The sequence below is a fragment of the Heptranchias perlo genome, chromosome 1 (assembly GCF_035084215.1).
Source record: "Heptranchias perlo isolate sHepPer1 chromosome 1, sHepPer1.hap1, whole genome shotgun sequence".
NCBI lineage: Eukaryota > Metazoa > Chordata > Chondrichthyes > Hexanchiformes > Hexanchidae > Heptranchias > Heptranchias perlo.
The window spans coordinates 135575639-135601678 of NC_090325.1; the positions used below are offsets into that span (position 1 = coordinate 135575639).

Here is a 26040-nt window from a genome sequence, read left to right on the forward strand (position 1 = left end):
GAGCATGTAAGCATTTTGTCCTCCCTCAGCAGCCTAGACACAAGAATAATTCACATTGAAATTTATGCTACTGATCTATTCCCTTCTTTATTTTAAAGATAGAAGAGAAGCCCTTTCTCTTTTCTGAGGTATTTTAACTTGAACCAAATTTGCAAGGAGCATCTATCTCTACACTGTTACTATGTTGCCAAGCTGCTTGTATGTTTCTTCACACTGTGATGTGGAGATGCCGGTGATGGACTGGGGTTGGCAAATGTAAAGAATCTTACAACACCAGGTTATAGTCCAACAAATTTATTTGAAAATCACAAGCTTTCGGAGGCTTTCTCCTTAGTCAGGTGAATGTGGAAAGGAAATTTCATTTCCACATTCACCTGACTAAGGAGAAAGCCTCCGAAAGCTTGTGATTTTCAAATAAATTTGTTGGACTATAACCTGGTGTTGTAAGATTCTTCACACTGTGTTAGAGAGGAATTTGGACCCTGATTAGCTGTGGATGGTATGGTAAAATTATTTTCATATATAAATGAGATTTGCATGCACAAAAATGCATGTAATATGCACCTGGACTCCTTTCATGAAAATGTATGTTATGTATGAGGGGTTAATGTGGGATAGCAGGATGTGAAGTTTTCACTGTTGAATGTCTCCTTTGTGCAGTTAAGTTACAAAGCTGAAAATGTGTTCATTACAAAATAACAATGCTATACTAATTGCTCTGACTTGCATAGGCAAACATCTTGCAGATGGTGTTGAACAAAAGATGCAGTCCAGTGTCTCGAAAGCATTCTTCATGCATCATTTGTTTTTTTTTAGAACTCATCCATTGATGTAACCCAAAGTGTGGAAGAGGATCCGTTAATTGACCATCCTCTTCTTTATGCTGATGCTCTGGTTGGTGATGTGAGAGCTCACTTCAAAGGTGTGCCAACAGTGTGGTGGGGAATTCTGTTAACATTTCTGCATGTGAGTGTTGGCCTTCCTACATAGGAACATCTCTGAATAGAGATTGTTTGAATTGTATTGCAATAGAATGTTAGATTTTCTCAGTGTGTGGTACAATACTCAAACTCTGCAAAATGTAATAAATCTTCAACAATAGCTACTTAACATAGACTTTTAGAATTTCTAATAATGTCTTTTAAATAGAATAATTTATTTCCATGTATGTAAATATTTCCTAGAAGACCATGTAACACATGATATGTCATGGTTTACATGTTTTGTTCTATTAAACTGAAACTGCTTTTTGCACTGAGGATGCTATTTTTATAAAGCAAAATGAAAAATTACCACAGCCCTTTTAAAAAAAATTTTAAAATTGTCTTCTGAGTGGAAATGTTGTCAACAGTGAATAAGTTGTCTTTCAGATCAGGTTGCTCCATCAGTAATGGCAATCTTCAATAGTAATATGAAGAACTTTTTGCCATAAAAGCGTTGAGAAAGTTTAACAAAAACGTTTGTTTCCCCCATCCAATGCAAAACTTGCTTTGGGTACTTCATTTCCAATTTTTATTTTAAAAATTCTTTGATTTTTCAGTTAATTTTGAAACATCATTTAAATTCAGAGGGAAAATTTCACCTGGCCTTTACTGTTCAGTGTGTTTTTTACCCCTAACATTATTTAGGTTATATAAATATCTTTATTTTTGTACTGGGAAAATACGACAGATAGATGCAGATGTCTCCATTGGCAGCTAAAGCGTGGCCAGAAGCATATCTCTAGTCTCGTGCAAAGTGGGGGGGGGGTGGGGGGGAGGTGGTATAGTATATGGTTATAGATAGAAAAGTTCTAATAATGTGCCCAAAGGTTGTTTGGGTATTTTTAAAAATAATTTTCACCCCACAAATTGCAATTTCCTTAAATCTCATGATTGTAGTGTTAAATTAAAATGATTGTATCCCAGTTCAAATTTGTCTGTTGCATTTGAAATGCCAAACTAGAATGGTTGAAGAATCATTAAGTAAACAGTTTTCATTGTGACTAATTATCATCAGTAGACAGTGGTGAGCCATCATCACAGGAATGAGAGTCTGCCGTATTGGTTGTCTGCCATTGAACACTTTTTGTATCCCTTGAAGCCAGGATAGCCAGACATTCTTAAACAAAACAAACCTATGAATGTAGTATAAATATTACTGATGAAGGCATTCACGTTAAACTTTTTTTCCCTTTAAACCCACTTGGAAACTCTGTATAACAGTAAATAACTGACTTGTTTAGATCCCCTACAAGTCATGTCCACAGCCACTAGGATATCTGAGGGGTTTCACATCTAAAATCTGTTTATGCATGAACTCCCCATTAACAGGGAACTTATGGAGTTAAACCATATACCCAAATCTGAAACATCATGTGGATTCATTGATACCATAAATTTGCTTTGCTGTTGAGTTCCTTTTTTTTAAATTAATGAAGTAAGTGTATCTTATTTGTTCTAGGTTGCTTTTGTAGCACTGGCGTTTCCTTTGGGCTTTTTGTGTGTTACGCCAGCTGACGTTTGCAGAGATGTCCTTGGGTTCTTCAAGCCTACGACTATTATAATAATTACAAAAGGTGTCCTTTGGGCTCTATTTGCTCTCTTTGAATGTTACTTGCAAGCTCAGCACTCCAAAGCCAGAAATAGAGGCTATCTCACACTGTACCGCTCCACAAGGCACCTGAAGCGCCTGCCACTTTTTATTAATTCAACAGGTGAGCAAGATTTACTGTAATTGGGGAGGTAAGGGTGTATGAACATTTCAACTGATGTGCTTGATGTTTAGTTAAGAATGTAGTGTTGATAAAGGCACCACTTGGTGCACTGCTAAGTCATGCAGATCAGAAAGTCAAAAGTTTGATTCTGTTCTGGGAATACTGGCACTGTTGGGAGTTAGTGAGTGGTAGCATTTCTCTGACTGAAATATAAATGTTTCTGGTGGAGACAGCCAAACTCTTGTGGTTGCAGCAGACTGAACTGGAGAGGGTTTTGCTACCAATGACCTTTTTATGGTACCTTTCCCAGGCATTTGAGGGTGGCTACCTCCAGAAAAATGTCCTGAATATCCGCTTCAAAACAACTGCACGTTTATGTACATTTTAAATGTGTGGCGAAAGCTATACAAGCTACCCCACGGTATAAATGGGGCAGTTACTACAACACTGGCAGCTTCAGCTGGTAGTGCAGAACCATTTCCTGAAGCACTACGAAAACAGTATTAAAGGATGCTTGTGTAACAGAACATGCTACCATTGATATATTTGTGGCAGTATTGTACTCTTATGAAAGACTGCAGTTTCTTTGTGCCAACGATGCTTGATAACTGATCTATATTTGTGAAAGATCTTTTGTAACCAGCAATCACTAGTCCAGTGTTGCAGATTCCACAGGTTTTTGCGACAACAAGCTCTCTGCTGAGCCAGGACAAGCCACTGTGCCTCATTTCCTGAATGAAATGGCACATATTAAGCCAACGCCTGGTTAATAAGTAAATGTTGCTTTTCAGTCGATGCAGTAATTTCATCTTTTTGTATCTGTGCATAATGCCATATTCTAATTGGCTTCAAAACATTTAAACTGACTTATCCCATCTCTTGAGTTTTTGAAGGAGTAATACCAGTAATGTTACTTGCATATGTGGTAGTGACCAAAGGGAGGGTGGAAAATAGCATTAATCAAAATCCACCTGTTTTCTATCTATCTTTTTAGTCCTCCTACTTATGCTTTAATTACAGTCAACCTGGTATGTACATAACCTACGCAGCTTATGTATGCAGGAAAACTACTTTTGCTCAGAGCTGACTTCTGGTGTGATTCTGTTGCATAAACAAGATACTATGGTCTATAGTGCCAAACAGGGCTATTTTAATGCAAAACATTCCATTCCTGCCCCCCTCTTTTCACCGCCCCCCCCCCCCCCCCCCCAATACACCTTCTAGAGTTTGACACCATGATTCTTAACTCATTCTTGCAGCCCTGGACTTTCCAGTGGTGCTTTGGTCTCTCTGTAATGGCTTACATGACTGGCATGCTTTTCATCTTTGGCCAAATTCTTTGAATTAGTACTCATTCACTAGTTTTATACCAACTTCATAATAAGTTGGCCCACAGGGTCTATAATACAGGATGGCAGGTGCAGTTCAGTGTACAGAAATTTGCAAGTAAAAAAATATTTTCTAAATGAAGAAGAGCAGAGTGACCTTGGTGTGCAGCTACATGTCTTTTTTAAAGTTGGCAGTGCAAATAGATAAGTGCAAATAAATAAAAAATGAAACATAAAAGTGAAGAGTACTGAACTTGTACAAGGCTGCTATTAAGCTTCAGTTTGAATATTGTGTGCAGTTTTGGGCCGTTCATCATAGATCAATGGAAAAGATGCAGTGTAGATTTACTAGGATGTTATTGTAGGGATGAGAGGTCATAGTTAGACAGTAACAAAGGGGCACAAATTTAATATAATTGCAAAAAAATTAAAAAGGTTAGAAAAAAATTCTTTAGATTGAGCTGGTTGGAATGTAGAATTCTCTGCCACAAGTTATTTTTGATGGAGTCCCTACATTATTTTGAAAGCTGAGAAGAGCCAAGTTCGGGGCACCACGGGTGGCTCTGCTGCACATGAGGGGAGGAATAAGAGTGGCAGGGCTATTGTGATAGGGGATTCAATTGTAAGGGGAACAGATAGGCGTTTCTGCGGCCACAAACGTGACTCCAGGATGGTACGTTGCCTCCCTGGTGCTAGTGTCAAAGATGTCATGGAGCGGCTGCAGAGCATTCTGGAGGGGGCGGGTGAACAGCCAGTAGTCGTGGTCCATTTTGGTACCAATGATGTAGGTTTTTAAAAAAAGGATGAGGTCCTGCAAGGTGAATTTAAGGAGTTAGGAGATAAATTAAAAAGCAGGACCTCAAAGGTAGTGAACTCAGGATTACTACCAGTGCCACTTGCTAGTGATTGTAGAAACAGGAGAATACACCAGATGAATGCGTGGCTGCAGGGATGGTGTAGGAGGGAGGGATTTAGATTCCTGGGACATTGGGACCGGTTCTGGGGAAGGTGGGACCTGTACAAGCGGGATGGGTTACACCCGAGCAGGACCGGGACCAATGACCTCGTGGTGGTGTTTGCTAGTGCTGTTGGGGAAGGTTTAAACTAGAATGGCAGGGGGATGGAAACCTGAGCAGGGAGACAGAGGAGGTGGAAACAAGGATAGAAACAAGACAGAAAGGGAAGAAGCAATAGTGGAAGGCAAATATGGCCATAGTGCAAAATAAAACTAAGATGAATAGCAATCTTCAAAAGACAAGTCTAATGGCATTGTGTTTTAATGTGCGAAGCATTCGCAATAAGGTAGATGAATTAACAGCAGAGATAGATATTAACGGTTATAATATAGTTGCGATTACGGAGACATGGCTGCAGGGTGACCAAGGATGGGAACTGAACATCCAGAGGTATTCAATATTTAGGAAGGACAGGCAAAAAGGGAAAGAAGGTGGGGTAGCGTTGTTTGTAAAGGAGGAAATCAATGCAATAGTGAGGAAGGATATTGGCTCGTAAAATCACTGTGGAACCTGTATGGGTGGAGCTAAGCAACACAAGGGGCAGAAAACGTTGGTGGGGGTTCTCTATAGGCCTCCAAACAGTAGTGGAGATGTAGGGGAGGGCATTAAACAAGAAATTAGAGACTCATGCAAGAAGGGTACAACTATAATCATGGGTGACTTTAATCTACATATAGATTGGTCAAACCAAATTAGCAATAATACTGTGGGGAAGGAATTCCTGGAGTGTGCACGTGATGGTTTTCTAGACCAATACGTTGAGGAACCAACTAGAGAACAGGCGATCCTAGACTGGGTATTGTGCAATGAGAGAGGATTAATTAACAATCTTGTTATGCAGGGTCCCTTAGGGAAAAGTGACCATAACATGATAGAATTCCTCATTTAAGATGGAGAGTGAAGTAGTTGAATCTGAAACTAGGGTCCTGAATCTAAATAAAGGAAATTACGAAAGTATGAGATGCGAGTTGGCTATGATAGATTGAGGAACTTTACTAAAAGGGATGACTGTGGATAGGCAATGGCTAATGTTTAAAGAACGTGTGCAGGAATTACAACAATTATTCATCCCTGTCTGGCGCAAAAATAAAACAGGAAAGGTGGCTCAACCGTGGCTTACAAAAGAAATTAGGGATAGTATTAGATCCAAAGAGGAGACATATAAAATTGCCAGAAAAAGTGGCAAGCCTGAGGATTGGGAGCAGTTCAGAATTCAGCAGAGGACAAAGATTGATTTAAGGGGGGAAAATAGAGTATGAGAGTAAACTAGCAGGGAACATAAAAACTGACTGTAAAAGCTTCTGTAAATATGTCAAGAGAAAAAGATTAGTGAAGACAAATGTAGGTCCCTTAGTCAGAAATGGGGGAAATTATAATGGGGAACAAAGAAATGGCAGAACAATTAAACACATACTTTGGTTCTGCCTTCACAAAGGAGGACACAAATAACCTGCCAGAAATGTTAGGGAACCAAGGGTCTAGTGAGAGGGAGGAACTGAAGGAAACCATTATTAGTAAAAAAAAATAGTGCTAGGGAAATTAATGGGGCTAAAGGCTGACAAATCCCCAGGGCCCGATAATCTACATCCCAGAGTACTAAAGGAAGTGGCCTTGAAAATAGTGGATGCATTGGTGATCATCTTCCAAAATTCTATAGACTCTGGAACAGTTCCTACAGATTGGAGGGTGGCAAATGTAACCCCACTATTTTTTTTTTAAAAAAGGAGGGAGAGAAAAAACAGGGAATTACAGGCCAGTTAGCCTAACATCAGTAGTGGGGAAAATGCTAGAGTCTAATATAAAAGATGTGATAACAGAACACTTGGAGGGCATTAACGGGATTGGATAAAGTCAGCATGGGTTTATGAAAGGGAAATCATGCTTAACAAATGTACTGGAGTTTTTTGAGTATGTAACTAGTAGAATAGATGAGGGAGAACCAGTGGATGTGGTGTATTTGGATTTTCAGAAGGCTTTTGATAAGGTCCCACACAAGAGGTTAGTGTGCAAAATTAAAGCACATGGGATTGGGGGGAATTGAGAATTGGTTGACAGACAGGAAACAGAGTAGGAATAAATGGGTCTTTTTCTGGGTGGCAGGCAGTGACTAGTGGGGTACCGCAGGGATCAGTGCTTGGGCCCTGGCTATTCACAATATATATCAATGATTTGGATGAGGGAACTAGATGTAACATTTCCAAGTTTGCAGATGACCCAAAGCTGGGGTGGAATGTGAGCTGTGAGGAGGATGCAAAGAGGCTCCAATGTGATTTAGACAAGTTGGGTGAGTGGGCAAGAACATGGCAGATGCAGTATAACATGGATAAATGTGAGGTTTTCTACTTTGGTTGTAAAAACAGAAAGGCAGATTATTATCTGAATGGTGATAGATTGGGAAACGGGGAGGTGCAACGCGACCTGGGTGTCCTTGTACACCAGTCACTGAAAGCGAGCATTCAGGTGCAGCAAGCAGTTAGGAAGGTGAATGGTATGTTGGCCTTCATTGCAAGAGGATTTGAGTACAGGAGCAGGAATGTCTTACTGCAGTTATACAGGGCCTTGGTGAGACCACATCTGGCGTATTGTGCAGTTTTGGCCTCCTTATCTGAGGAAGGATGTCCTTGCCATGGAGGGAGTGCAACGAAGGTTTACCAGACTGATTCCTGGGATGGCAGGACTGACTTATGAGGAGAGATTGGGTTGACTAGGCCTATATTCACTAGAGTTTAGAAGAATGAGAGGTGATCTCATCGAAACAACATATAAAATTCTAACAGGACTAGACAGACTAGATGCAGGGAGGATGTTCCCGATGGCTGGGGCGTCCAGAACCGGGGGTCACAGTCTCTGGATACGGAGTATGCAATTTAGATGAGGAGAAATTTCTTCACTCAGAGGGTGGTGAACCTGTGGAATTCTCTACCATAGAAGGCAGTGGAGGCCAAGTCATTAGATGTATTCAAGAAGGAGATAGATATATTTCTTAATGCTAAAGGGATCAAGGACTACGGGGAAAAAGCGGGAACAGGGTACTGAGTTAGATGATCAGCCATGATCATTTTGAATGGCAGAGCAGGCCCTAAGGGCCGAATGGCCTACTCTTGCTCTTATTTTCTGTTTCTATGAAATTGCATAGTTTCTTGAAAAAGATGAATATTGAAGGTCTGGTGAGCAAGTTGAATGTTCATATGGGGGAAAAAAAACATAAGCATAGACTTGAGATAAATGGTCTGTTTCTCTGCTGTAACGTTCTGAGTACAACTGAGTTTAGGAATGACATTTGAAGTGCTTGCAAACATCCTAAGAGAGCCCCTGGATACAGGAGGATACTGGTCAGGAAATGAGCTGGGGTGGGTTACATTTTCAAAGGTGACTAAATTGGCAAAATAATGAAATTGATCACTTAGGAACATTATGAAAATAATCTAGTAACTGGCAGCCACATGGTTTTAGAAAGGTGAAATCCTGCCTGTGGAACCTCCTTAACTTTTTTGAGAAAGTGACATCCCATGTGAATACATCATAAAGTTATGACTAGTGTACCTGAATTTCCCCCCAAAAATACCTTCTATATGGTTCTGCATGAAAGGCAACTGCACAAACTTACAGCAGTGGGCATTCTAGGTAAAATTTGGGAGTTGGATAAGGAATTGGCTGAAGGAGAAGAAGCAGCAGCTACTAGTTAAGGGAATCGTGTTGGGCTGTTTGGATGTGCTGAACGAAGTGACACTTGGATTGCTGCTGGAGCCCTACTATTTTTAACCTAAATATAAACAACGTGGATTCAGAAACCAAGTGCACGCTTGGTCAAATTCCCAATGATGCTAAATTGGAGGTGGGGGCAGTCAAATTCCTGAAACAACCATGGAACTACAGAAGGACTTAGACCATATTTGCAAGTGGGCAGAACTATGGTAGATGAAATTCAATACAAATTAAGTGCAAGGTGTTGCACATGTAAAGCAGATTTAATGAATGGTGTCAAAATAACTTGAAGGCTGAAGAAATGATAGTCCACTCAACACTTACAATGTTTCAATTATTGCAGAGCATAATCAACAAATCAATCTGAATGCTGAGCTATGTTGAAGTCTGAGGCCACATGCTCTAGTCAGGCTAAGCCCTGAGTACTGCATTCAGTAGTGGTCATTGAGCCACAAGGGAAACATCCAAGTGGAGCCAACTGACCGTGGAAAAAGTTAGGAGCTGAGACCAGCAGCATTGTTGAGGTTTTGAGGAGGCTTTTGAAGGCAAGGAGAGAACTAGCAAGTTGGAAAATCTAGAAAGCGAGTTCCCAAGTGAGACTGAGACACCTGAAGATTTTGAAACTGATGATGGAGCAAAGAGGGTTGGGGAATTACAGGATACCACAGTCAAGATTTAGGGGAAATGACTGGGATATATTAAGTAGAATATAAAAGGTTACTCTGGATCCTTGTTTCAAATTAAACTAAGTCTTCAGGACAATTGTAAAAACGAACAAAAGGCAAGTTTGGGACTGGTAGCAGTTTACGCAGTGAGCATCTGGAATGGTGTTCAGAATTATTTGGATGGGTTGTTGGATAATGGGTGAGGGAGAGCCATAAATTTCTATGGTTGGATATCTTCTCTCAATGAGTGTACTCAAATAAGATTTTTCTTTTTCCCTTGTGAGAAAGGAACCCCAGTCTGGTGGATCAAGGCAAATTACTGTACATAACTGAGGTGACTTACCAGTTTATGGTAATTATATGCTTCACAGTCCAAACTTGAAATTCCTACATTGGTGATGGCAAACCCTGCTCTAAGCTATTAATGTTCCCATTCTAAAAATTCCTATGGAGTGAACTATACAGAAATGCATCCTCAAAGGGGCACACTGGCTTCACATGATTTATATTCAGGCATAGCCTGAACTCACGTTGCTGGATCTTACCAAGTTTCTGTTGAATATTTTTCTTGTCCGTTTACTGTTAATTTGGAAGTTTGTGCCTCCTACAGGCCACTAGAATTAGCCACATGTCACTTTGGTTATGAATGCCATAGATTCATAATTACTTAGCATCAGCCAACTCATTTGGTATCCTCACTCTTCTTATTTTCAGTCCTAAAAACTGTGACGGCAGATTATTCTATTCAGACATCGTTGCTAAGATTATGGGCCCCTTTTGCTTATTATTGGTTATATAACCATTACAAACTAACAGCAATTCTAATTTATACCACAATGACTATCTACAAATGCCTTCCAATTACATTCCAGTGTTTCATTTACCTTTTCAGTTCATGGTATTAAACAATGTAATGTGCTCAAATATACAGGTTTATTTGGTAATTGAGTAATTCCCTTTTTTAAAGAAAACTGACTTACTGTGTTATGTTCAAGTAATAGTGCAGCCATTTTCTATTCAGTCACCAGTATGAATGTCTCCACCTGGTGGTTTTGGAGTAAAGCAGGATTTGGCAAAATAGACAACTTTTTAAAGAGTGTCAGGCCAACCATTGCAGAATCATAGAAATTGCAGCACAGAAGGAGGCTTTTTGGTCTATTGTGCCTGTGGTAATAATTCTTTAACTAGCACTACCTGTGCTAATCTCATTTCTCTTCCCTCTCCCTGTATCATTTTTATTTTTCATTTTTCAAATACCTAGACTTTCCCTTTTAAGTTATTTTAGTGTCTGTTTCAGTAGCTGTTTATAGTAGAGTATTCCATGTTTTAATAACCCTCTTGAAAAAACTATGTCTACCCCCAGCCCCACCATTTCCTCCACCTAGTGATTAATCCTGAGTCTATACTCCCTTCTTACTAATTCACAAGCCTGTGGAAACAAATCTTAAATTCTGAAGTTTTGAGATAGTATTATTGAAATCGTCAATCTGCTTTTTTCATTAGAAGACAGTCTTAATTTTTCAAGTCCTTCATAACTATAATCTCATTCCTGGTATCATTCTAGTGAATCTTCCATGGCTCCAATATCTTTGTCTTGTACAAATCTAACATCGCTTGCTTTTGTAGTCAATGCCCTTGTGTATATAAAATCTAGAATCCCATTTGTCTTAATGACCTTTTTTTCTACTTGTATTCCCGCCTTTTAAAGATATATGGGGTTGAAATTGTGCCACGTAGCACCTGTTTTGTTTTAGATATCTTGGTAAAGGGCACCTAACAACTGCTGGCAGCATGCAGAGTAAGGGGAAGATGAAGTGAATCAGTGTGCAATGCTGATTTGGAGGCAATACAGCTATTGTGGAACTCCACACTCCATCTAAGAAACATGACTTAAACGGCACAAAGGACCCCACCCCCACCAGCACTATTTAAAGGGATGATTTAGTGGTTACAGGTTAATTGCTGGATTATTTCTTCTGGTGCTGTTTTTGGAGGTTTCCTATACTTGGATCAAGTTTCAATATTCTACAGGGGGTGGGCTGACAGGCAACAGCAAGGACACTAGTGGAGTGGGAGCAGTAGTGCTGCCAGCCTAAGAGGACAGCAGGTTTGTGTTCCGTGGAATCAGTGCCACTCTCCTGGGGCAGCGCCTCAGCAATCCCGGTGATCGGTTGGAGAACAGATTGCTGGACTGTTGTGACTCCCTGGAAGCCCCTTTCAACAGTGGTACACAGAGCCACAATGGCAGCAGCGATACCTTTGATGGAAGGTTACATCAGTCATCAGACACTGCATCATGGGTTCCACAGCTGTGCTGATGGAGGTGACCACCCATTCCATGTTGGTAAGGATGGGCTCCAAGTTCTGCACAAAGCCCTCTGCCAAGTTGGAGCTTGACATTGTGCACAGGCTTTCCAGTGCACCAAACATTTGGTTGAAAACGCTCATCAGCCGCCTTCTGTAGCCTGGGCCATCAAAGTCCTCATCTGAATTCTCTGCAGCAGAACTAGTGTGCGTCCTTGCCCTCTGGCAAGCTGTTAGCTGTGGTATTCCCTGCCCTGGCTACTGTGCACTTGTGCCCAGTGTGTCTCCACATGCAGATCCCTCCTCTATCCTGGCCTCTGTGCATACTTTAGTGTCAGTCTCTGAGCTGGTGGCTGTGAGTGTAAGATCGAGTGACTGTGTCTCTTCGTCATCACTGCCTTCTTCCTCTTCCTCCTCTGACTGATTGGGAAGGTTCCTGTTCTTTGGTATCTGAAATGGAAAAGAGACGAGGTTTGGATTGTGGTGAGGGGAGAGGAGAAAGTCATAAGTGCGTGCTTACACCATCTGCAGCTTGCGGGTCAGAAAAGATTGTGGGATGAGAGAAGGAGGATTAGGTATGCAGAGACCTTCATTATTGATCCCTCCAATGGCCACAGCCTCTGTGATGCCCCTTCCCATGATGGCCAGCACTGTCTCCTCCATGGGGGTTAAAATGTGTAGGTGCACTCGTCCTCCTCCACTTGTTTGTTGCTGCCTCCTGTTATGCACCACCACATCCTGCAAGAAAGAGGGAAGTGTGTCAGTTAGTATACTGCAATATGTATGGGTGATGTGGCTGTTATGGTTGAATAGCTGCTGCTATGGGTGAGAGGCTTGCAACAATACTAAATGTGTGGGGTGAAGTAAACCAGATGAATTGAAGGGTTGAGTACTGATTGATAGATTGTTGGTAGGTGGGTGATGGGGGTATAGTGAATTGAGCAGGAGATGAGGCTAGTGGTGTAGTTGGTAGGATGTGCCATTTGAGGATTGAACTCCCTCATCTTAACAACTCGTGTTAAATCATTTGAACTTCTTCCTGCACTGCATCCATGTTCTTGGTGCTATGCTCCTCGCATTGACCTCCGCTTCTTCCTCCCTCTGCCTCCTGAGCATATGTCTGAAGGGCCACCTGCCCCCCTGCGGATACAGGATGTCTCCTTCTCTCCACCTCTTGCACCAAGGCCTCTAGTGCATTATAGGAACATAGGAACAGGAGTAGGCCATTCAGCCCCTCATGCCTGTGCCGCCATTTGATAAGATCATGGCTGATCTGTGATCTAACTCCATATACCTGCCTTTGGCCCATATCCCTTAATACCTTTGGTTGCCAAAAAGCTATCTATCTCCGATTTAAATTTTAGCAATTGAGCTAGTATCAATTGCAGTTTGTATCAGAGAACCTTGGTGCACCCTCTCACAGGTTGAGACATCTTCACAAAACTTCTTCCAAAGCAATCTACTTCATGACACCAATTCTATCAGCCACAGTGTATCTCCCCTTTAAGAGGTGCATGCTGCCTTTAAGTAGCGCCAGCATTGTATATTCCAGGCACTTTTGGAGTGGTATTTTCGGAAAGATCTTGGGGCACAGCCTATTTCCTCCTTTTCCAATTGTACTCATAAGTGATCATAAATAAAGTGCAAGTTAGCAGATTTGATTTTAAGATCTGTTTTCATTGTGTAGTTTAGTGGTATTTTCATTCATTAAGTGAAGACGTGGACATATATTTCTTGACTCTAACTGCACATCAATCATTCATAGTGAAATGCAGTGTTCAGCAACTGATGGGACAGGTCAGTTTATTGACTGACTAGTTGGTGTTATTTTGAAACGCACAATAGTTTTTACTCGTATACACTAGAAAATATGTCTGGACCCCCTGCTGATGCGTGCAGGCAATAAATAGCACAGGTAGCACTGACTGCATGCAGCAATCATTTAAAACAGCAAGCAGCACAAATTTAATGTGCTGCCCGCATCGCTGTGTGTGGGCGTGGGTTAATCACGTACTGTGATGCCCATGCCTGTTTTCGGGGTTTATCCATTCAAGTCTCTGCTCTGCTCTGTCTGTTATGAATCTTGGTTATGATGCACTTCTTTCACTTTTTTCAGTGTGCTATGTCATGTTTTTCTACATTAATTTCCCACTTCAGTAACTTGTCTGTGCCCCTCCAATCTCTTGTATTCTTCCTCCTAATTTGATATTGGCATGCTATCATTTCTCTTGCATTTATGGCCAAATCATTTACATAAATAGAAAATTGCCATGAGCATTGATTTTGGAGGACATCATAACCGCACCCCATTCATTTCTCCCATTGTTTATGCCTGTTCACTTTCCAGCAATAGTCACTAGATGGTATTAGAAGAAGGAACCCTATTTTTTTTTCTTCCCTCTACCTTGCCTAGGCACTGCAACTAATCATAATACCCTTAATGTTTCCCTGAATGAGATCAAGTAACTGAGCACTTTCTGGTCTTTGTGCTACCTCTGGAGGTAGCTTTTTAACCTATTGGGCCATAAGGGGAGCTCAATTTTTCTAATCCTGTGAAATAAGTAGAAGTGTATTTAACCTTTTTTGTTCCTTAACCAGAATCTTGTGTATTTAGGCTTTGCCTTTGTTTTATCTTGCAATTTATAGATTTTTTTTTAAATAGTCTTGACAGTAATTTATAGTAATTGTGGACTTTCACTGCACACTCTTAGTTTGACCTGCTCTCGTCTCCTGCGATGAACTGAACTGAACTAGTATGCAGTTCTATTTTAAGTCATCCTGTCTAGGCATTGGCTTTTAAAATGTTATTAGGAATTTGGGTCTGCCGTAGATACCCTTCTCAGAGTTTCTTACCTTTTTTATGGGAGTTGATTCACACTACCCTATGACTACTTGTATGATGGTGTAACTGTAAAATCCCCTTGTGATCTGGACCTGATCTTGGTGTCATTTGTGTGTTTTTTTTCTTCAATCTCTCAAGGCAGACCGAGTTAAACTAGGCGAGGAGAAACTTGGTTCAAATAATCTGCTTTAATCCACAGTCAGATGACATACAGAGCAACAGATATAATCGGATTTGCTTAGTTTATTTGTTACAACTTGTCTTTGTGTAATGATTTAAAAATAATGACTGTGCAACACTCTCTCTTTAGGTCCTCTTACTTAAACAGAATCATTCTGTCCTACAGTCCCAGAGCAGAACCGCCTATTCTTGCAGTATCCCGTCTTTTGCTCCCTGTGCAGCGTACTTCTTCCAAAAGTCAGACTGCTTTAATGCGGACTGTTCAGTTAGGAAAGATGAAAAAACTTTCCACCACAGTGAGATGGGGAGAAGGGGTGAGGTGTTTTCAGTTGTAGAGACAAGCCATCAGAATTACTTATTGATTAAGCCTCTGGGAAAACCAACTTCCAAATTAGCGTATTCACCACCTTTTCATCTGATTTTGGGTTTGCATCTCCTCCTGCTTTGCTTCTCTTTGTGCTGTCAAACCCTGCCCTGTTTTGCCACCTTCAGTTTTAATTTCAAACCTGGTTTACCCCCACTACCTCAGTTATTCACACGCTCTTTGACTTTTATTTTCTCTTTTTGCTTCTTCCTATTGTCTAATTCTTAAAGATCATCTCTGCCATCTGACCACCTCCTGTTTTTGTTTCCTTTTAAGCATGCACACTGGTCGTTCCACCCATAGTTCCCCTCTGGTGTCGTCTTTGCATCCTCCCCTTTTATTCTGTTTTAGATGCTTGTTCACTTTGTTTTCATATTTTCAGTTCTGATGAAGGGTTACACTCAATCAAAACATTAACTTGTCTTTCTTTCCACAGATTGCTGGCTGACCTGTGTGCTTCCAGCATTTTCAGTTTTTTTTTGTAAGATCCTTCTGGTTCCATGCTCATCCTCTGGTCTGTACACAGTCAGATTTTCAGCAAGGCCATATTGGGGGCCCTAAAATGGTTTTGGCATCCCTGGAGGGGACGATGGTTCTCCAGTAACCTAGGCTGACAAGTATGCATGTGTGACTGGTGGGTGAGGACAGGATTGCACTCTGCTGTAATGTCCCCCAAATAGTGTAGTGACAGTTGCTGCCCAGACTGGTGCATGAAGAATGGCCACTCTAATGTGGTACCAGGGGGTTACTTGCATTCCTGGAACCATATTTATCATGAGTTAGTGCCTCCAAGTGGGGTTAGAGGGGGAATAATGAGGGAATGCAGGGACCTTTTACACCCCCCACCACCACCTCTCAGGATGGATTTTTTTAAACCAGCTTGGGTAACTTATTCAAACTTTATTTAATGCCTTCATGCACTACAGTTTTGGAATGTGTCAGGAAATTTGCCAAAATGCAGTTTTATCTACTTTCTATAGGTTGTTCTGCATTTGAAAGATTTGTATTTGCAATAGCCTATGAATGGATCATCCACTGATCATCTTCTTTGTACTTGTTTTTTTTTAGGAAATGTGGTTCTCCTGCTTATATTTGCTATACTGGTGCCTATTGCAGAAATGGAAATCCCGGTGATGCACCTCATTCTTGGAGTCCTGACAGTGGAGCTTTTCTTTTCTTCAGTGTGCCTCATCATTTACACAGGTGAGGGGAGAGAAAGGAAGCCAGTGTTCCCTGCTGTGTATGTACAAAGTGGCAGATACAATAGGTATTACAATGGATTTAACACATTTGTATTTACACATGAACAGTTCCCATCTCCTTTAAACTTCATTCATTTTTCTTTAATAAGGAACAGGGAAGGGGAAAGATTTACTTTTGGGAACTACAAAGTAACATTAACCATCATAACCCAGTTTATAAAAAAAAAAATGTTTAATTTTGCTGAACATATTGCACAGAGAAAAATCTTTCCTCCACCCTGCCCCCTGCACCCCCCCAGGTTTTATATTGAAGAGAATGGTTAGTCTTACAATTATTGCAACATGAAAAACAAAGCCATCCTAGGATAACTAGAAACTAACTGAATACCCAGAAAATAATGAATTAGCCAGCGAGCCCTACATCTTGGTACTTGTTGCAAATTTTAGTCTTACATTTAAACTCCACTTAATTGAACTGAGCAAAGTGACCAGAGTGTGCAGCAGACAAGATGTTGGGAATCAAATAAAAATTAACTATTACCTATCGCTTTTCTAGCCATTGGGTTAAAAATAAGAACATGAGTGTTGGTTTTAATGCACTATTTGTTCAAAACCAACTAAAATCATGTTCTTCTTTGAAAGCATCAAAGATATGTGCAAGTGATACCGTAAGCACCATCACTAATAAACTTCTGTACGAAATCTGTTTTTCACATTCTAATTTGGATTCTGGAATCCGTGAACCTGCTCCCATGGTTTTTTTTGTTAAATCAGTTTTCGGTAGCCAGCCAGCAGATTCGTAAACGCAGTTTTACCCGGGTCTACGAGTTTGCTACAGAGAGCTGACTTCACAGTGTAAACACCAGCAACTGGCTGATGAACACCAGACTTCTGGAATAAGAAAAGAACAATATAACAATACAAGTGGAGTTACATTTTTAAGTGTACCAAATATATTTAAGGCAGATGATTAAAATTGAGTCAATGAATGGTAACACCAAATACCTTTTTTTGCTGAAATGTTTGATCTAATATTTTTTAGAGTGGACTTTAATGATTGATCTTCCAGTAACAACATTTCATTAACTTCCGTTTTATCTTTCCCTTATCCTCCATTTCAGTCTGGTGATGACTTTTGTGTTGGGGCACCATTCCATGGACACCTGCCCTCTGGTACCTTTCCCAAATAGCTATTCTTCATGTGCATCTAGACAGTGGGTGCCAGAAAGCTATGCGATCATAGGGACATCAAAGCGAACCTGTTCCTGCCATCTTTGCTGTCCATTTGTCCCTGCACATGAATGTCAGATCAGGGGTGGCAGCTCTTCCTCCATTTTCTCCCCAGCCTGTGGTGGCTTGTACTGCTGCACTGGATGTGATTTTAGCTTAGCTAACTCAGCCAATACTGGGATTGGACCTGAGGCACTCCTAGTCTGTGTATTTTATTGCCACACAGAAGGTGCTTTTACCACTAAGCCTTTAGGGTGTCTCGTGAGCCCTGTTTAATTGCAACTTTGTTTGCATGTCCCAGTAGTCTGTGTTTTTCACATATGACTCAGAAACTTAGAGAAGGAGAAACATTCATTTTATGGTTGTCTACATCCTGTATATCTTGCAGCCAAACTTTCTCTATTAGAAAATTATCCCTGTCAAAAATTAGAATGATTTCATCTACTGGCAGGTGTGTTTATCTACCTACAATATCTTGATGCAATTTCATAACTTTTGCCACACATACAACCCTGAAGTCTATTATGCAGTCTTCTATTTTGTGAATCTTTCACAACTCTGTTTATTCCTTGCCCCATGTTTCAGGAATTTATTTCAAAGCCGTTCTAAAAAGTAGTTAACTTCAAGTGTCCACTTTTATATTTCCCGTCATGGAATTAACCACTTCCTGTAATGGTTCCTCTAATGTGCGGTTGTTAGTATTGGTTTAAAATGAACAGTGACTTGTCTACAAAATGGTAACTATAAGCAGTTCTTTACTAATGTGATTTTTTAATTTAGTGGCTTTTGTTTGACAAGCTAAAGTGGCTCTTTTGGGGGTGGGGGGGGGGAAAGGGGGAGTAATGGCTCATAAATTGCTCCAAGCGACGAAGGAACGGCACTTGCCGCTCCATAGATTTATACTCATCCACTAACTTACCGTGGTCTTTACTGCGGGAACTTCCTCTGATAGAAAGCTGCAAAGAGCTCAGTGAAGCTAGGACCCATGGGAGGAGCTATCTCTCCCCTCAACCAATCAGATTGCAGCATCCTTGAAAAGCAGCGAGCAGTCAAAACCTTGAAGTACAAGCTGCAACGTGAAAAACCAGGGAGTGAAAGTTACAATAAAATCATTTGTAAAAACAGGTTTAGACAGTGAAAAAAAGAGAGGGTAAGAAATATCAAATTAAATAAGAGACAAAGAAAAAGTAGTTAAAAAAAAAAAAAAAAATTTTTAATGACTCAAAATAATTAAAATAAGGAGTAATGAGACTCCACATTTTTAAAAGTTAATTTTTAGTTGTTTGGCAGTCATTAAGACTAACCGTGCCATTAAAACTTAGTTTAGACATGGTATATTTAAGCATACCTGTTTCGTGGTGATATGGTTGCTTTCCATATGGGCAGAAGAACAACTTGGCGCTGGTCTGTTGATTCCAGCCAGAGATACCCCTTTTACGCAAACCTGTCAGATCGCTGTCGAACCAGGAAGAGTAAGTTCTGGATTTTCGCGTTTGACTGTGCACGTGCAGATGCCGGAACTTGCTCTTTCATTTTGCCGCTAACAACGGTGAGCGCTGTTGAGCTCACCATTCTGCTTTTTAAAGCAATTTCCGGCCCAATATAATGGAATAGATAGTAAAATTATCAATTCTTGCATTTATTTTGGGTATGGGGTGGGAAGGAGGCCTTAAATCCCAATATGTTGGAGCTGTCTTTATTGTAAATAATCCCATCTGATGTGACTTTATGTTAGCGATTTAATCCTTAACACTTGTATCTTTTATATAGGTTTTACAGTTTGACCAATAATAGCTGTGGTAGCATTTCTTTGTTTTGGAAGTAGTTTATTTGTCATGGCTTCATTTTTATCTTTTGAGATGAGAAAACAGTCTAGAAGCGTGTGTGAATGCTACCAATAATCATCTTATCAATTCAGTTTAATTCCATTCATGTTTAGATTTTTGGGATTTCACACACTTTTCAATATAAATCTTAAGGTAATTCTATAAAATAGGATATACTGGTCTTTGAGCTTAAAATAAACTTTTCGGGAAAGTGGGTGGATTAAACCCATCTGGACACAAAAAGCCACACATACTGCACTAAAGCCTGTTAGAAACTTGCAGCTAATGGAGGCTAATCTTCACTGTTTCTACTGTATTATTCCAAAAACAAAGGACTTTGGTGTGCTTTGCTCCAGTTGTAATCCTGTTGGGTTGCAATACTGGAGGGCTTGATTCATTTTGAGAGCTACATTTATGAAGGACTGGGCACCTCAGCAAAAGTTTCTGAAGTTGGTCACTGTAAAATAGCTGAAGGAGTATGCAATGAAATGTTTTACTGATTCTTGGCAATCTTTCCACCAAAGATGCCCCTGCTACAAGTTCACCCTGGATTGTGAGCCCTGTGGAGCTCTAGTTCTAAACCAGAACAGCCCTGAATTTAATTCTAGTGGTGGTCATGTTTTTAAAATTTAAAAAAGCCCAAGACAAATGATCCAATCTATCACACCTGTCTTGAGTGTCTACTACACTCTTCAATTTATTTGATGTCCACTGTTTTTCTTTTTAAACAGCATGTTAGTTAAGGTCACTCCAGCTGCACTTAAATTATGCTCCAAATATTGGTTTGAAGAATCATGTGCCCAAAATGAAGGTAGTGGCTTTTGTTAGGTTCTGTATCTATATAAAATTTTGGCATTAAAACCTGTTTTTTAAAAAAAAAACCATTTTGGGTTGGCTTGCCAACTAGTGCCTCTATGTTAGAACCCATATAATTAAATGAATCTTTGTGGGTTAATGTACACCAGTTATTCTGTATCTGAAGTGTGATATCCGAGTTAGAGTCCAAACAGACCACCAAGGAGTGATCATGGTGGTCTCAATTACTTTACAACTTGCCCTTTTGAAGCTTGTGGTTCACTGCAAGAACCTCTTATAATGCTGTTTATTTATTGGCCATACAATTGTCCTCCTGAAGCAGGTGGTCTCTGGTTACATTGCCCACAGTACTGCTCTTTACAGAGGAGTTAACCTTGGTTAAGACACTGGTGGGAAGATTAACCCACTGGCAGTACATTTTAGCTAGTCCTTCTCTGCAAACATCCTACTGCAATTGTAAAGAGAAATGGTGGTACTTTTAGACCCAAATCTGCACAACACTAAAACCAGCCCCAATCATATTCAATTTACTGGTGTCCAGCTAAACACTGATTTTTTTTTAAAAACTTTTCACATTTTCTCAGCTCAGTTACATTGACCTGTTTATTTAAAATTTGTATTTTGTTTCCACAGCCCCTCCTCCAAACTCCCATTTGATCTCTTCATTACATTCCCATGGGTACCAGTTTTGCTCTGGTGACTTGCCAAAGCACTCATTTATCTTGTGAATTTACCTGACATCCACATGGGGCTTTCCAGCAGGGGTTACTGGATGTGATTAGGAGCGACAACACTGGCTGATTTCCCCCCCCCCCCCCCCCCCCCCCCCCCCCCCCACTAGTCCAGGTAGCTGAGGCCAATTGTAGTGCACTCACTGCTGTCCTGGTTGTGATCTGCCAACTCAACACAGACCAGCAATCAAATCTGGAACTTTTTGATCTGTACGACTCAATTGGATGTTAACTTTACCAAGTAAACCAATGGTAGTTTCAAAGTCTTAATGTTGGGAGCCTTTCAATTAGTTTAGATTTTGGGATTCTCACAGTTTAATATTGCTGGCTCAGGGTGCCCAATAGTTCAGTAGGTAAATGCACCATTTTGTGTGGCATAGAGCCATGCAGCCCAGTAGGGTCTGTGATTTAGAAGGAGCAGTGAACATGCCATAATAAGTCTTCATGCCCCTGGGCTGGATATTTGCAATCTTCCCCCCACCCCCAACCCTTTCTCGAGTATATTTTTGGGCCCCACACTATCGGAAGGATATTGAGGCAATAAAACGGATAGTGTGTAGATTCACTAGGATTCTTCCTGGTATCAGGAAATACAAATATGAAGTCTAGAAAAATTGGAGCTGCTTTTAAGAAAAGTGGAAATTAAGGGGTGGATTGATTGAGATATTTAGAATTGTGAATAGATGGAACAGCGTAGATAGAAACACTCTTTCTAGTGGTTGAGGGATCTAGAACAAGGGAGTATAGGTACAAGATTATATGGAAGAGAATAAGAATGGAGAACAGGTGAAACTTTTTTTTACACGGGGGGGTTGGGAAGCTGTGGAATGCACTACCAGAGTTGGTGGTTGAAGCAGAGACCACAGCCCCGATTTTATTCTAACCCGCTAGGTGCAAACAGGGAGAGTTCAGGTCAAGTGCCCGAATCACACCCTAAATAGGTTAGATAGGTGAAAGAAAAGTAAGTGAAGGGATATGGGAACAGGTGAGGTACATGGGATTAAGACTGTTGCTTGTGGAGGATGAACACAAACACAGACTGGTTGGGCCATGTAGCCTTTTTCTATGTTATAATTCTACGTGTGGACTTCAGAGGACAGGATTATCCTTGACTATGATATTCTCTCACATATTCTATCTTGCATACGCTTGACTAACTCGCAAATGAAGAATGGCCACGTGAGAGGTACAAGAAGCTGCCTCAACAAAGTAACTGTACCTTGCATAGGCTGATGTCTACATGAATGAGTGAAAATGGGTCGGTCTAGCAGTAAGTTGTCTAACTCTTCTTCCTGTGCCCAAAATACCAGCCAAGATCAACAAAACAGCTGAAGTGATCATTCATTTTGGGACAGGTTTTGATTCTAGCCTTGATTTTGCCTTTAGTTACAGATGGTTTTTTTTAATTTCCCTTCATACCCTGTATGAGTGACTCCATGGTAATTCATTGCTTATGGATTCTGTATTGTTGTAACCCTATTTCCTTTGTGGATTATCAACCGTTTTTCCACTGAGAGGATTTGGTTATGATGTACGTTGAAGCGTTGCTGTTAAATTAAAGTGAGTTCACAAATCCATCTTGCAGTCACGTGCTGTAGCTGCTGGGACAGCAAGGAGATTAGTATATTAATAAGCAGCCACTGAAATTGTTGCCCATAACGATCTGGGACGGTAAGTAATTTATTAGCTTGTTTCAGATTTTTCCCATGGGCATTCACGCTTGAGATCAGGAGGAACTGAAGTCATGCATTCACGGAATGAGGTGCTCTGGCCAGGTCTCCACTTGGGGTGGGGGGCGGGCAGGAATGGTAGTCCGATTAATCGGCAGCTCTCCCGACCAACCCCTGAACAGGGGAAGAGTCCATGGTCAAGTTGCTCCAAGCCGTGGACACTGGGAACTAAAGTGGAGTGAAACACCTGCTCGGGGTCAGTTTCAACAATGGCTGTTGAGTGAGGCAGCGAGGAGGCAATTCTAAGGAGAAAGCTGGCTGAGGCTTAGGTAGCTGGCCAAGCTTTAGTGAGCACTGATTCTTTTAGCAGGCTAAGAGAACAGTACGGCATAATTTATTGGTCATAAAAAGGGCTACAATATCAAGTCATTATTGTAAGGAATTGCTTTGAATATTTGTTTGTTTATTTGTTTACTGAACAATTGAAAACTAGTTCATGAACTCTCATCCAATCTCACCTTGTTAAAGTGTGAATCAGTCCACCTTCTGGAAGATTGGAAATGGGTGTGTACATATATCCGGTTCATATAACGGGGTTCCCATTGTTGCAACCCCCCCCCCCCACCAGGTTACACTATGATGTAACTGGATATTGGCAGTATGGCAAACTGCTGAACATAAGCAATGTCCACTTACAATAGTGACCAGTGCCACTGAATCAGAGAATATATATATCCCAGACAGTTTCTCCTCTTCTCCCTGTGCCCCCCCCCCCCCCCCCCCAAAAGAAAAATAAATTAACTGATGAGTAATGGCATTGCCATCATCTGTGAAGCCAGCTAGATTAGTGTTTTTAAATCCTAGAATAAAACAAATCTCAGTCCCTGGACTGGCGATGGAATGAAAAAGAAAATTTCATTTTTAATGAGACATCGTTTTTAATCGAAAAAGGTTGCATTTGGTCTTGTACATCAGTTCTAACCTGCCTCTAATTTGCCTATTTTATTTCACAGCAAAGATTATAAAGTTCAATCGGATGAAACCATGTCCTGACATCCAGGAGGAAGAGAGGAGACATAAATATCCTAATCTCACTAACATTCTGTCTGAGACTGGATTCAGGTGAACGTCTCTATCATTTTTAGCATCCTATAGTGATTATTGGGTCTTTCATTCTTTTTAGTTGCCTCGTGACAAAGGTAGCAAATGTGTTGCCTCTCCTGACCAAACATTTGCTACCTTGAGTATTATGATTATCGCTTCAGTCAACTTTCCACCTGTTGAAGATGTTTTGCTGATTTTGCGCACAGGAGGAAGAGGTAAACAACTTGCTATATCTCTTGGAAAGAGACTCTTTTTAGTGCAGAACTCTTCCTAAGTCTTTTCTTTCGTATTACTGTATAAAAGTTCCACTCGTGACTTTATGGCAACTGAGAGAGGGCAAGCATTTATTACACAGACTTGTGTTACACATCATTGTTGCCCCACTGCCCTCTTTGCTCTGTTCCCTCTGTATAGTGCCTTGGGATGTTTTCACTGGACCTCCATCCATGTGCACTTCCAGCAGGGATATCAGTAGCACTCCAATGTTGGAACTTTGGTCTCTTTTATTCCCCACTCTAACTGGGAAGTGCTGAGACCAATTTTAGCATCTCTACCACTGCCATGGTTAAGATTAGCTAACTTCTCACTAAATGGGTATTAAACCTGGGATCTTCCTGGTCTTTATAGCTCAGCAACCTGTGGGTAAGCTTGCTGAACCATCAGAGAAATGTAGCACTTTTATTTTTAAAAGCCTATAAGTTACTGGAGTAATAACTGTTCAGAATTAGTTTCTCATTTTTTAGTTTTAAATTTAACTTTTTTTTCATTGAGTTACTGTAATGTGTGTCAGCCTTAGCCCAGTGGTAGCACTCTCACCTGTGAGACAGAAGGTTTCAAGCCCCATTCTAGAGACTTGAGCACATAATCTAGGCTGCAGTACTGAGGAAGTGCTGTACTGTTGGAGGCGCATCTTTCGGATGAGACATTAAACTGAGACCCCATCTGCCCTCAAGTGGATGTAAAAGATCGAAGAAGATTGGGGAGTTCTCCTGATGTCCTGACCAATATTTATCCCTCAATCAACATCACTCAAACAGATTTTCTGGTCATTTATCTCATGCTATTTGTGAGACCTGGCTGTGCACAAATTCGCTGCTGCGTTTCCCTACGTTCCAACAGTGCCTGCACTTCAAAAGTACTTCATTGGCTGTTAAAGTGCTTTCAGATGTCCTGTCTTGAAAGATGCCATATAAATGCAAGTTTGTTTTTTCTTATTTGTGTACTGCAAATAAGTCCACGTCACAACAATTTTGTAAAGCTGTTTGGTTTTTTTATTTCTAAAGGGATGGCTCAAACTTGGAAAATCTTGTCGAAAAGCAAGCAGACCTCATTGATTACTTAAAAATGCACAATGTGCAGTTAAGTAAAAGACTGCTGACTTTAATATCCCAGCAAGTCAGGGACTGAGGTTCTGAAAGAAGAGAAGCTAAAGACCATGGCAAACCAAAGAATAAAGAAAACAGCTTGTGCTGCAGATGAGTAATGTCAGAACTGATGTAACCATTTGAAAGAAATATAAAGGTGGAGTGTAACTTGGTTAAAATAATAGTTGGGTGAAGATTGCCTTCAAAAGAATTTAATTTTTATATTGTGGGATTGCATTAGGATACATTTGCTACAAACTTCAAACACTAATGACTTGTTTTTCCATTTTGACAAACTGTTGTACAAAACAATCATGTAGCAAAATGTATCAACTTGGATGACCTGTGCCAAAAGACTTTCAAATATGAATTGTAATCTAGGACAGTTGCATTTGTCTGTGTAAGTGAAGTGTTTTTTTTCTTGCTTTTGTAATCTTGACATTCACTTGTTTGGCATTGTTAAAGATGACCAGTATTCTCAATGACTTTTTTTAAAAAGGAAAATCTTGTTTAAGCTATGAAGATGTACAGAACTTTCTTTTAAGCTTTGAGCATTATGCTAAATGTCCCAGATGGATGAATTTAGACCAACCTGCTAGTCTCTAATATAGAGATGGATAGATAATATTCCACTAGGCACCCAGGAAAGTACAGAGAGTGACTGTCCTATAAGATTTGAATTCTATGATGTGTATAAGCTACATTGGAAATGTAAGTTATAATAAATTTTTCATAAAACCCATGGCAAGTTTTTTTTTCAATACAATTACTACTTCATAACATTAACCTTTTTGGTAAAAATGTTTCATCCTTCCTTATTCATTCAACCTTCATGAGAAAAAAATAGGATCCATTTTCATCTATCTGGAGTAATGTCACCTGGGGATACTATCCACTTTAAAGCTTTTGTACTGTACACATCCATCTTGATCAGGTAGCTTCCCACACTGTGCCATATTAAAAAGGTCTATGCAATGTCCATTATTTCTCTCCACCTT

At 40.4% G+C, this 26040-nt stretch overlaps 1 protein-coding gene across 1 annotated transcript in view; it reads left to right on the forward strand.

Annotated features, from left to right (window-relative positions):
• The window catches only part of tmem192 (transmembrane protein 192), a 37447-nt gene extending 11663 nt beyond the window's left edge, over positions 1 to 25784 (forward strand). The window contains exons 2-6 of the mRNA XM_067991228.1: positions 817 to 966; positions 2443 to 2695; positions 16168 to 16302; positions 23588 to 23696; positions 24962 to 25784. Of these exons, the coding sequence (XP_067847329.1) occupies positions 817 to 966; positions 2443 to 2695; positions 16168 to 16302; positions 23588 to 23696; positions 24962 to 25085 (771 nt within the window). The 3' untranslated portion in view covers positions 25086 to 25784. The remainder of the gene's footprint in view (positions 1 to 816; positions 967 to 2442; positions 2696 to 16167; positions 16303 to 23587; positions 23697 to 24961) is intronic.
• The last annotated feature ends 256 nt before the right edge of the window (positions 25785 to 26040 follow it).